Below are 13861 nucleotides of genomic sequence, written 5' to 3'. Positions count from 1 at the left end.
AGGGCGAGGAAGAACAACATCCGCGACTTCTGATTTGGCCTTCCCAGACCCCCGGTTTTGTCCCGGGATCACTGGACGCCACTTTTGACGGGTGGAAAGATAAGAGGTATAACAGCCATATGTACACTTTTAGATAACCATAACTTCATGTCTTTTGAGTAATTTAAGAGAAAATTTGACTTGGGAAATGACAATTTGTTTAGATATCTACAGCTGCGACACTTCTATGATACAGAAATCAAGAATAGGATATCAGTAGGTGGTAACGGGGTGGTGGGAATGATGGAGATGGCGTATACGCGAACTCCAGTGAAAATAGTATCGGAAATGTACAAAAGTTTACAAGCTCGCAACAACTGTAATTCATACAATGTGAAGAAGAAATGGGAAAGCGAACCGAGTATAATCTTGACAGAGGATGATTGGCATTCTATATGTGAGACACAACACATCCACTAGCTCTAGAGCAGTGGTCACCAACCTTTTTAAGCCCAAGATCACTTCTTTTATTTTTTTGGTGAAGGCAAGATCTACCTATTGAAGCGTTGAGAGAAAAAGACAGCCAAGATTGTACTTTAAACTAAATTACTTTTATTTTACTGTATTCTAATTACATGCAATGCTTTGGTCCAACATTAAAAACGTAAAAAAGTAGAACTGTAATATGTACTTTCTCAGTCAGTGCTAATTGCAGTCATCTTATGCAGCATCACTTTTCACATCAAAACAAAAGTAGAACTGTAATGTGGACTCTCATATTATTGACAAACATATTTACAATTAGCATTTTATAAAGTAGAACTGTAATGTGTACTTTCTCAGTCAGTCCTGAGTGCAGTCATCTTATGCAGCATCACTTTTCACATCAAAACAAAAGTAGAAGTGTAATGTGGACTCTCATATTATTAACATTATAAAATGCTAATTGTAAATATGTTTGTCAAAGTAGAACTGTAATATGTACTTTCTCAGTCAGTGCTAAGTGCAGTCATCTTATGCAGCATCACTTTTCACATCAAAACAAAAGTAGAACAGACTGTAATGTGGACTCAGGGAAAGATCTAAAAAAAACTTTTCAGGGAAAGATCTACTGGGAAAGTCTCAAAGATCGACCATGGTGACCACTGCTCTAGAGGATGGAGAGAATTCGGTTGGAAAAATGTGATGATTCTTTATCACACCGCAAATTAAGAGTAAACAATTAAAAGGGCAACAACCCTGCTGGAGACAATGTGGACAGATGAATGCCAACCACTCTCACATATTCTGGTTATGTGATAAAGTGCAACCATTTTGGGAGAGTATTACACAGGAAATGTACAGAATCCTTAGCTACGAATTCCCCATGGAACCCCAGTTGATATACCTGGGTTTGACCACAGAGGAGACCATAAAGACTTGTACCTGTTCAAAATCATGACAATAGCTGGTAAAAAGGCCATCACAAGGAGCTGGCTCAAAGAGGCCGCTCCAGACAAAGAGACATGGAGGGGAATAGTGGAAGAGATAAGCTCAATGGAAAAAATTACATTCCTGCTGAGAATGAATGCCGAGACATAAGACAGACACTGGTCGAAATGGACAACATATGAGCCGTCGGACGGTTAAAGACTGCCATGACACAACCAAAACAGACCCGACATACCAAGAGCAAATACAGCTCTCTCCCCCCCAACCATACAACACTGTCCTGTCCTGTGAGTCATGTTTGGCCTGTCTGTCTTGTGGTGGTGGTTGTCATATTATTAATGTGAACTGTATGATGCTTAACACTTTGGCGACCAGTCTTGCGCCGATTTATAGGCCAGAGGACAGAGGTTTGTTTACAAACCAATGTACTTTCTAAGAGCTATATATATAATTTATAGTATTGCTATCTGTCCATTCTCATTGTCACTTGAGTGCATAAACCGTGCCTTCATAATGGCTTAAAGAAAATAAAAATCCATCGGTTGGTTGTCATTTTATAGCGTCGTGAATATAAGGTTTATCGCACTTTTCGTCTCCTCTTTTTTCTGGGGAGCTAGATAATAGGATAAAAACGTTGACGCCGTTATATCAAACGCCATTTCTGCTGTATATATACGAATGAAATAAAACAAACTGCGTAGCATCCGGACTATTACAGAGCATCTATGGATGAAATGGGGGCGGCGGGGAACGCCGATTAGTATTATTGATAGCAATACAGTGTGCGTTCAGGTAGCCAATGTCACTGATCGATCACATTAGGTTTTAAAACAATGTCCAATCCAGCTGTAATTTGGGGGAATAGTATCCTACCGTCAGGCCATGTGATCGCCGGCAGCATTTCGTCATTAGTCATCGGAATCTGGTAGATCGATATGTCCATTGGCTAATCATAAACCCCATTATTCCAGGCTGAAATATGCGCTCGGTAACGGGATCAAAGATGGAGGGTCTTCGTTTGGAACCGAGGCTCATATGATCCGCCCACAGACAGTGAAAAGGATTATTTTTTCAATCGCCCTCAATGATACTGCAGTGGAGCGATGGCGCCCCTAAGCGGATCTGGCCGGTATTGCATGTTTCGAAAATCAAATATGTGGGTAGGTCCTGCATGTCGATCGCGGACGTTAATAGCGTTATAAATATGGAATAAAACAATAACAACTCGCCACGAGTTAACTCGTGGCTCTGGTCCTCAACGGGTGGAATCGAATCACGAGTTAACTCGTGGACGGTCCACATAGTGTTAAGTAAAAGCTCAAAAATAAAGTTATATATAAAAAATAAAAAAAATAGTTGCAAGACTTCTTAACCCTTTGTCGTGTGGCAGTGAAAGGGTTAACCTTCTGTATTGTCGCAGTGAAAGGGTTAACCATTTAGTAGTGTGGTAGTGAAAGGGTTAAAAAAAAGAGACATCCAGGATGTCTATTTTGAGTTGAGTAGAACAGGTGATGGTTCTCACCTGTCTCTGTTTGATCTCCTCCTTCTTCTGCTCCAGGAAGGCAGAGGGGATGCCGGCAATGTTCTCCTGGGCGCTGAGCAGCAGGGGCCACAGGTCCTTCATGAACTCCCTGGCGTTCTTCCCGTTCAGGAAGCCTGTCAGGTTGATCTGCATCATCTTGCTGTCGGGGTGCTGCAACACACACACGAAGGGGAGAGAGAAAAGACCAAGGGGACATTTAAACATGGCAAGAAGGCTTAGGGGGGTAAGAGGGTCCTATTCAGGTGACTGCCTACCCCATGGTCCTCACTAAGCTACAGCTATGTAAAATGAATCATACACAAAAGAAAATTGGGGGGGAAAAGACTAAAAATATTCAAGAACCATGGTCCAATAGTGGACTGATTCATTGCAACCTATCAAACTGAGGTTGTCATTTAAATCCTACTCACATCCTCTTGGAACAGATAATGTGAGCTAGCTGAGGGGAGACCATATCTAACATGATTAAAAAATAAATAAAAATTCTAAATCATCCCACTGCATGCAATACAACTGCTATGCTATCATTACAGTTCTAAGAATGTATTTGCTACAACCCACAATTATTTTTAACACACCAAATTGTCTCGACTACCAGAATCACACCCACCTCCCACTGCATCCCTGTCTCCCATCATGTTCTCTTGTCTCCCCCACAGTCTAATTCTCCAGGAGATTAAACAGATATCCACAATACAGAGTGCATCAAAACCCAACACTGCAAGTACAGTCCCGGTGTCTTCAGTGAGTCCCACGGGATCAGGGGGTACGGAGCTCCCTTGGCTTGCTTCCGCCTCCCTACTGCTTGAGACTCAACCACCATGAGCTTTAATGTAATATCATTTATCTAAATTGCAAGAGACGAACAAGCAATAATGAGTACACAGTGCATGAAGGGGTTTTATTTCAACAACTGATACAAGCATGATTTTTTAAATACCCGTAATTCTCTTGCTACACAGGTCACAGGCCTTTTCCTATGGGCTACGGTACCCTTTACGTTTAGCTTTCCCAACTTATCCCCAAAACAATATGGCAAACAAAATAAAAATCAAAGCGATAGTTTATGCAACTGCTTTCCCTTACACGATCTGAGTAAGCAGTAGTATGCTAAAGTTAACCACAACCCAGCTGGACCAAGGATTTCAAAGTGCATTCATGGGAGAAATTTCACGCAAATAAGCCTAAAATGTAAAAAAGTAAAAAAAATAAAAATGGGTTTTGGGGATGAAAATGAATAATTTAGATTGATAAATTATCATTGGATCAATCAATTATTTAAATAATCGTCTAAATGTCATTTTATGTTTGTTTTTTTATCCAACTGATACTTTTTACATGTTCAGAATCCTTAAAAAAGGAAAATCCTCCCTAAAATAGAATTCAGATGTTATTTCTATAATATTACAGCGAGCTCAGTTTAAATTTTGTGAATAATATGAACAAGTCTATACTTAAGCGACAATTGTTTTAGGGTGGACTTTCTATTTAATAAGACCAAAGTAATATTTTTCATGAGAAACAACGTGATAAGTGCGATCTAAAAAGAACAAAACATTTGTTTTCTCTTATGCAAAAATATTTCTTCTCAACATACATCCTCGGTCCAGCCATGAATGGGGTGTGTTTAAATTAGGCATTCTAAAAAGTTAACCGATACCTTACTGGGTTTCCGCACCTTAAATTGAATGAGAATCCTAGGAGGGTTATTCATTAAAAATAATTAACATCTCTCTATGCATCATATATTAAGACTTGCAATCAACTATGCTATGGGAAAGGATACTGTCAATGTTATGTAGGAATGCCTTTTTTTATTTTTTTTAATATAAATTACTATGGTTTCCTCAAATTATCATCTTCCAAAGCACATATGACAGAGGGAAAACCTTTACTGACAACAAGACTAGTCAGAGTGTACTGATTTACATGGGGAAACAAATAACCTATAGGGCTATAAGAACAGGGCACATGCACACTGCAGTCTTGAGGAAATATTATGCAGATTCTCATTGCCACAGCCAAAATGTGACTTCCAAAAATATCAGGCCATAAACCCATTAGCAATGGGGTATGTCATTTTAAAATGCCCTTCTTTCTACTGGTGCAATTCCAATTAGGGTCCACTGAATATCATTAACAATGCATTGTAGATAGATTATCTAAGGAGACAATTATATGGCATTGTTCAAGTGTGTCTATCGCTAGCATGACATTGTCGATCCCTGCTCATAACTCACCTCAAACCACACACTGCATCGTGAAGGGAGAGTTGGGCTCAGTGACTTTGGGCTCAGGAGAGCTAATTAGGTGTTGGTGCTATACTTCTGATGCAAGGTATAACATCCATATTGGTTCAGGCCTTTTAAATCATAAATCACATCATCATTAGAAGACTGCTGAGCAAAGTCATTTTGTCACATCACAGTAACAACAAGGTTATATCATATCTGTTTTTATGCTAATACTACTGGATACCACTTGTTAGTCTTACCCCAATTTGATTTAAATTCAGATTTTTTATTGAAAGCGATTTTGTTTTCTTACAACCTTTCATTGATTCTGTACACATTAAGCAATACCCTTATTTTTAACACTTTGCTTCTGTAAAAAAAAAGGGGGATGACGTTACCTTCTCCTCCAGCTGGTTAAATATGAACTCTATGACGACGTCATCCTCGAATCCCAGAATCTCTGTCACTCGCTGGGTAATCCAAGGTTTGATGACCTCCAGGTTCACCTTCGTCATGTCCACCTAGGGGTCAAGACACGAGACAGAAACTCAAGTTTACTCAATTTAATTTTTTGTTTGTTTGTTATCATAATCAAATTCATTTGTAAGGTCCGACAGCACATGTTAATGTCCCCATGGGCCGGAAACGTCTTCCTTACGCATTCAGCGCCGTTCATACATATACGTGTTTGTCCGACAATCGAATAACGCCAACCACGTATATATATATACGTTATTGGATCATTATTCCTTTTATTCGCTATTTCCATTCATAAATCATCCAGGAAGGCTGTGGTACCATAGCCAATGTGTCTGAGATCGCAAAGGTCCAATACCACCGCCTGGTGGAATGCGGCCGATGTTGCACTCCCTTTGAGACTGTGTATGACTCTGTGTATCATTGAAATTACTCCGGGTGGAGTTTGAGTAGCCTGGACCGAGGGGGATACCCGATCACATTGAGGCCTTGTCCAGACTAAAACTATTTTGATCTTTTTCGTTTTAGTTTCATTTAAAAAAAAAGGTTTCTGTAAAATCGAAAACGTCAAGATAATAAGTGTGTGCCAAAATTTACAAAATAAATGTCTTTCCTGTTTTTCGCTCTTTTATTTTGAAAACTGACCGGAAGTGTTGTCGATCGTTGTTTTCAACAACTTGTGTGTCCGGTTCTGCGCTTTTGTTTTGAGCCGACGCTAGTTTTCAACGGGGATAGGAGAGACACACACACCGCAGCACAAGTGCAGCTTCACAGGCAGCCGGTGATGAGGAGGAGGAAGAGCTGTGGATTTTAATCGGCAGGAGAGTACAAAGCCGTATATAATATAATAGCCGCGTGGTGCGGTCGGAGGCAGCTCAAACTACCTGTGTTGTAATAAATTAATTGATGTTTAACTTGTCCGTGTGTGTGTGTCCAGTCCTTTCGACTAGCAAACGTTGTCTGTATCCAACGTTACCTCAGGATACCACTGTAATTGTAGCAAACGTTGTCCGTATTTAACGTTTACCTCAGTTGGTAAGCTATTTTGCTAATGTTGATAGCATTGAATAGCATCAACGCTAGCTGGCTACAGCCCAGCACCAGCCATGGGAATACTATTTACTAGAGATGTTCCGATACCATTTTTCCCTTTCCGATCCGATACCTAAGCTTTGGGTATCGGCCGATACCGATATTTATCCGATACCAGTGCATACATAAAAAAAATAAAAATAAAAAAAATATAAATTATATTTTTTTTTTTTTTTAACAGATACTGTTGTACTGTTTTTTTAGTCATAACTAGAAAGTAATGGTATTTATTCAACAGGTGATTGTATAGATTTGTATTAGTATTATTAATCAATGAGTATGGGCTGCAGCACTGCAGATATACCCTACTCCAATGATCCACACGGACATTAAACGGTGTTGCACTCGCTACTCAGTGGCTCTGCAGATATACCCTATTCAGTCTGTAAGCTAGTGGGAGATAGAACGTTCATGTTGTGATTTTTGATGCAAAATAAATATTCAACATTCTCTTTTGAAACTCCGCCTCAGACTCTTATCCTTTGGCACTTGCTGTACTTTGCTTGCAGGTCTGCAGCCATTATTGCTGGATTATGTGAATAGCACCAACTTTAGACACGGTAACGTTATCAAGCTAAGCTAACTGACCTAGCTCGTCTTCCCGCATTGACATTTGATAACGTTAGTAATAGTCAGCTAACGCTAGTCAGTAGCTACTTATACAATTCACCGTGGGTGCATTATTGTTGATAGCCGGTCACGGACAGTGTTAGGTCCTGGAGAAAGGACAGGCGATCATCTGATTTGATGTAACGTTAAAGTGGATGTTGTTCCAACTAGCTATCTTTCCAGCTAATGCTATCATAACACCAGCAAAACACATCCCGTCCGAGCTCCCCGTCACACCAGCACTGTCGGGGACAATGGAATTTAAGAAAGTGTATCTGCTGTTAAAATGACACAGCATCACACTTTAAAACATGTTCATTTTATAATCCTCACTCTCCGCAGGACTCGGCAGGAGATAAATTACATCATGGGATCGGAGGCTACAATTCACGTGTACTTGCCGATACCGATACCAGCATTTTAGGCAGTATCGGCGGCATTTCCGATACTGGTATCGGTACAACTCTACTATTTACTAAATTATGGAGGCTTTTTAATCGTCAAGGTAAGAGAGGATTTGTCATGATCAACTGAAGGGGTATGCTATGGAACAGTATGCTTGGCTACTACTTGGGTTTTCAGAAAAAGTACATTTAGCTGTAAAAGCCCGATCAAGCTCTGTAACACTGTTAACACTTTCGATGCCGGCCATGTTTTCCTTTTTACCCCCTTGAATGCCGCCACCCACTTCAATGTTAGATTATGCGTTTTTCTATGTTTTAAATTATGGCTGTGTCTAATCTGCCCGTCGCTTATCAATGACTTGTTTGCAGTCAACATTGTCGAAACGGATTGTTTTTTTCAATCGGTTCATATCCTTTTTATAGCATTTCGAAAAGCTATCGTTCTCTCGAAAATGTCCGGAAAATAGAAAGATTCCCTCATAAACGGCATTTATTGGAATATTCTCGAATACACTAGACACGCTCATTTGTCGGCCTATTTATGAATAGTTTTCAAATAAACGCTAGATTATCGATAGTATATGTGTACTTATGCACGCTATAGAAGCAAGCTGAGAAATCGATTCTCTCATTTCCACAACATCACACACAGACACAGGGCTCTACAGTGCGACCATATTGCTCGCATATGCCCCTAAAAATATGTGCGTGCGAACATGCAAAATCAAGTACTCGCACGGCGTGCGAGTGGGGCCAGCGAGTGCAGAGTACAGCCTCTCATTCGTCCTTTTTTTTCTCCGCTGCGAGAATCGTTAAAAAAACTACAAGTCCCACAGTTCACAGCCGCATAAACGTTCCAATCACAGTAGTTTCCTGTGGTCACGCGACTGGAAACCGAAAGTAATGATCAGCGGCTGCGTCACTGTCTGAGTCAAACAATAATACAGCCATGTCGAAGCACATTCATTTTTATTTTGCGCGAAAGATACCGGAGAATGAGAAGTCAGGCGAGGCAGCTCATGTTACAGAGGTGATGGTTAACGTTAACCAAGATACTGACGCTAGCCAGCATGCTAGCGAAGTTGGCCAAGCTAGCAAGGCTACACCCACTGTAGCACCCAATGTAGCCACTGTAGCTAGCGAAGCTACACCCACTGGAGCCGGAGGGAAGACATACAAATTTAACATGAATTGGCTAAACATTTCCCCATGGCTAGAGTTCGAAAACAATGTCATGTTTTGTAAATATTGCAAAGTAGGATCGATGCATTGCGATGCATTGTTACACCCCTACAACTGGCCCACTGTATGTGTGTACAGCTAACTTGGCTAGCGTTATCAACCGCAGAGGTGGGCAATGGGTCCAGCTGTAGCGCCGGACGGCCAGAGTGCAAGCGGTGTGGCAATAGGGTCCAGCTGCAGCGCCGGACGGCCAGAGTGCAACGGTGTGACGTTGTAATTGGCAGAATCGACTGTCAATCAATGGTCTACCTGACACGCAAACTACTGTACTGGAGGTGTACAGTATTTCAATAGGCAAGGTTATAATCACATTTTTATGAGCTAACGAATTCCGTTATATTGGACATTTGTATTAATTATATCAAGCGAAGAACTGAGAAATTTGGCAGAGAGAGACGGCAACATTATCGTGAAATATAAACGTTGCGTGATGACTATTATATCTCTGCCTCCCAATGAAGAACATACCAATAGTATGCAACTGCAGAGCTGCAGAGCCAGCGGCGCTCTCAGGTCCGGTCTGGGGACCGCTCAGCAGCGCCACCCACCCAACAGCTGAATTGCCAATGGCTGAATTGGAGTATTGCACTGTGCGCGCACAACTGTCAGCTCTGCAGTTGCAGCATGCTTCTCGCAAATCTAGCTCCCGCTGCCAAACCAAATGAATCTCGACATCGCTTCACCAATAGTAGTTATCAGAACACTACACACATATCATAATAGAACACACATCGAATGCCTTTGTTAATCATAAGTAGTAACTTTATAATAAGATTTTTTTTTTTTTTTTTTTTAAACATTAATCTTGGGTTAAAAAATAGCGGCGTTAAAATAATTGTGGGTTAATGCGTTAATAAAGCTTTAACTTTGACAGCCTTAGTTATTACACATTCTTACACATACATGTATGTTGAACATCTGAGGTATTGATGAAGTAACAAAGGAAAAAAGCCAAAAGCACTTACTCCTCAGACATTCATTCAATTTTACAGCCCAAAATACAAAAAAGATCCAGGCGGAATAGGTAACAAAGGGTTGAAGAAATATTGTCTGAACTGTCAGATGCAAACTGGCTGTCTGACATAACCGAGCATCTCGCTCAATTGAATAAGAAGCTGTAGGGACGCAAACAAGTCCCACCCAAAACTTAACCAATATAGTTGTGAACTGAGACAACCCTTATTTTGTTATTTTTTAGTACAGTTACAGCTGTGTGTTCATGCAGACACATAATATCAATTTCATTACGAATTGAAAATGGTGGACCCTGATGTAAACAAGTCGAAAGTCTTTCTCTGGTCTGCATCCCCTTAACAATTGTGTGTATTGAGCTGTACTGTACTGTACCAATTCTGCAATCTGTTAATTAAAGTTAATTAAACTATCTTCCATTAGTTGGATGTATGGCCTCTGCAAGGTTGTGTGCAGCCATTTGTTTTTGTAACATCTGCTACATCTGTCCCACGTGTTCTTTGCAGCTCAGTTGTTAGTTCTGCCCCTCTTGACTGTGACAAAAAGGTTTTGAACAAACTTAATGTCATAGCTTGTATTTGATGATCTTCTTTGTTATTTACTTGAATGGTTTGATCATTGATTAATGGAGTAATATGGGGTTCTGATAAACAAATTATTTGTTAAAATAACATAAGCTAACATATATTTTTACATCTATGCAAATGCATATGCAATATGTATAACTTTAATAAGTAATAAATACAGAAACAACATGTTTAACAATATGTAAATGAGTAGCTACATTTATTTTACATTACATTAACATTTATATGGTCTTTGGCCCTTTGAGGGCAACCATAATGCTGATGTGGCCCTCTGTGAAAATGAGTTTGACACCTCTGTCCTAGAGGGTCTGCTGTACCAACGGGAGACTCGGTTGATGAAATATGAATTCAGATCGCCAATAAAAAAATAAAGCGACAATTCGCGTCGTCGGCACTCAACGGGGGGCATGATAAGACGACAATACATGTCGCTGGCACTCAAAGTGTTAAGGGAGATGGCAATCTGTTGTTGACGGTGGTTGGAGAGTTTGCGCATGCGGGGTAAGGGGGAGGTGGGCTATATACGCGTCATCGGTTCAGGAGAGAACGTATCGCTTGTAAATATGGTGGCGCAACGGGGGGGCGTCTCCAGCCGTCTTTAGAGTTGCGCACTCTGAAAGGTGGTATCAAAAAGTACAGTCTTCAGGCTGCCAGAACGCAGTTCCGTCTGGCAGAACGATGCAAACGATCAAATACTTTGCCTAAAACTACCAAGATCGTCTTAGTCTGGACATGGCCTGAGTCGCTTTCGGGACGCCTGATTCATTATGCTGTGGGGGGTTATGGCCAAATGGACATACGATCTAGCAGATGGCAATCAAATAATTTGAATATTCTTTTTGGAATCTCATCAGCCACAGGTAAGAGCAATTTAACGTCAATTTCAGCTTGGTTGTGCATTGTTTTCATAGCCTAAACCCTAAACCGCTCTTAAAACCACAGTATAAAACGGGTATGTATGGATGGAAAAAATATTCCTTTTCACATCTTGAACGATACTCGATGTCAAATGGGCCATAGTATTGCATCCGTAGCTATAATATTTAAATAGTTATAGCCCTGCAAACAAGGTGAGAGAGTTCCATCGTTTACAGCGTTGGCGGTAGCTACTACAGGATGAGGTTAATCCGTGGCGTTCAATGAGTTAAACAAGTCAAGAAGAAACATCACAATGAATCAAGAACAAAACAAAACACACCATGAAATCCTAAATAAAATGTAAAATAAATAAATGCAACACTCCCAGACATACCCCAGCAAAGGTAAGGAAAAACTTGCTAAAAACCTAGCAATATGAAAAAATAGTCAACAATAATGCATAACTTATCGATATATCTTCAGTGGAGTTCTATGACTTCTGGAAACGAGCTACACTTGGTGTTGACTAGATGGACCAAACGTGTAAGTAGGATAAATGCATTGTATGTTTTGTAGGCTATGTTCACAATAAGAAAATACAATTATATAAAGGCTATACCCTCTAAAAGGGCAATATCAAACTGAGGGGTAGGGCACCGTTTGTGAATTGTACCTTCTTTTCCAGACATTCTGCAAATTTGAGTTGCTTCAGCAGCTTCTTCTGTTTGTTGCTGAAGCGGTTGTCTTGTTCCGCACTTGTGCCCTGGAGGATGAGACAAATGAACAAATCTTTACTTGATTATTTAATTGGCACAATTACATTCACCATTGAATCTGACCATAAAGTGCCAGTGGGTCTGCAGAACTGGGTGTACTGATGGCCAATAAAGTAATGATGATGTAAACAAGACGAACGTCTCTCTCTGGTCTGCATCCCCTTAACAATTGTATGTATTGAGCCGTACTGTACCCATTCTGCAATCTGTTAATAACGTTTTCAATCAAACCAATTCTGCGTTTGTGATACTGATTTTGGTAGCATGTTTGGTCACATGATGGGACATGGCTGGCTGAAGAAGCCAGATCCACCAGATCTGATAGTCAGTGAATGTTGGCTGATATCAGAAGCCTGGACTAAACAGACCAGAGGGCTCATCACGTGACCTGCGTGCTAACGTGCTGCTACCAGAAGAAGGCAGACATGATGTTTAGTTAGCTAACGATACGTTGAAGTTAGCAAACTCAACTCGAGGCCTTGGAAGCCGCCAAAATAGCTAAAAAAATCTACCGTTTTGACGGCATAACGATGACACAAACTAAGCACTAGCCACATAGCGAGTGGAAGTGGGGTGAAAGTAACTAACTTGGTTATATCTAACACTGGCCGTCGGCAGCACGGACACGGCGCTGCGCCGCCCCGGCTCCACGGTCGCCATCTCTGAGCCAACTAGCTCAAAGTTAGCCGGCCAGGCCCCGTCTAGTTGCTGCCAATACAACGGCTTTTCTCACATTTGGGAAAAAACTGTGTTGGTGTTGGGAACATGTCGACACGTACAAATGAGATTTTTTTCTTAATTTGGACATAATGCATGTAGTCTATTATCTGTATTAAACGGAACAGTGTCTTTTCAGTTCATAGCCTGCGCCTGAGCGGTGGCACCAACGCCATCGATTAGCCAAGCTAGCTACTATGCTAGCAGTAGCGTTACCAATTCAACATATGCCCACGGAAAACGATCATTGTACGACGACGTATAGCAAAAACACAATGCAATGACAGTTGTAATATTTTAAAGATCTTACGCGGAAGAATCCCGCGTCCATTATTGTAGGAAAATGATATTGAAAGGCGCTGGTGGAGACGTGCGGCTCGAGAATCCAAATCCAAAGTCGAGAGCGAGACGAGGCGTCCGTCAGTAGTGCGCCCCTTGAGGACACTGGTAGTACTGTAGTTTATGCTGGGTCTCGTCAGTCGTCAGGCTTCAGGGTAGAGGACTGAATACACGAGATTAATGGCAAGGTGGAGTGAGGACAAGTCTGTCCATTGTTTCTGGGAGGGAACGGACTCTGCTCCCAACTGGACCAGAGAGAGGGACATCACCCAGTCTACTCTAGACTAGAGCCCAGTCAATCACTACAGAGTATGGGTCACCGGACGCGAGAACCAACAAGAGGGGTCTGTCTGAAGAATGCAGGACAAATCACACACACATGACCCTATAAAGTCCCAGTTCCAACAGGGAACATGGCCACTATCTCTCTCCAACGACAGTAGCCACACAGTCATGTTTTACTGGAAGATGGGTACTTTTCTGATTCAGATCTGTAGTTAAATACAACCGAATTGGATGTAATAGCTCAAACAAAGATTATTTGAGTCTTCACTAATTTGGTCACGAATTCATGACCTCACAAATCTTCAAGTTTCAAGTT

The 13861-nt window shown here is 41.0% G+C and overlaps 1 protein-coding gene across 4 annotated transcripts in view; it reads right to left on the bottom strand.

Annotated features, from left to right (window-relative positions):
* srrm1 (serine/arginine repetitive matrix 1) overlaps positions 1-13345 on the bottom strand; it is a 28442-nt gene extending 15097 nt beyond the window's left edge. For 3 of the 4 annotated variants that reach the window (XM_084310548.1, XM_084310550.1, XM_084310549.1), the window contains exons 1-4: positions 13232-13345; positions 12102-12191; positions 5586-5708; positions 2933-3103 (exon numbers count right to left, since the gene is read on the bottom strand). In XM_084310548.1, coding sequence (XP_084166674.1) covers positions 2933-3103; positions 5586-5708; positions 12102-12191; positions 13232-13252 — 405 coding nt within the window. In that variant the 5' untranslated portion in view covers positions 13253-13345. Of the gene's footprint in view, positions 1-2932; positions 3104-5193; positions 5316-5585; positions 5709-12101; positions 12192-13231 lie in introns of those variants that run through there. The other variant, XM_084310551.1, reaches the window with a different exon arrangement.
* Positions 13346-13861: the final 516 nt, after the last annotated feature.

This window comes from Notolepis coatsorum (assembly GCF_963971535.1).
Source record: "Notolepis coatsorum genome assembly, chromosome: 3".
Classification (NCBI taxonomy): domain Eukaryota; kingdom Metazoa; phylum Chordata; class Actinopteri; order Aulopiformes; family Paralepididae; genus Notolepis; species Notolepis coatsorum.
This window is presented reverse-complemented; position numbering and strand designations above follow the sequence as displayed.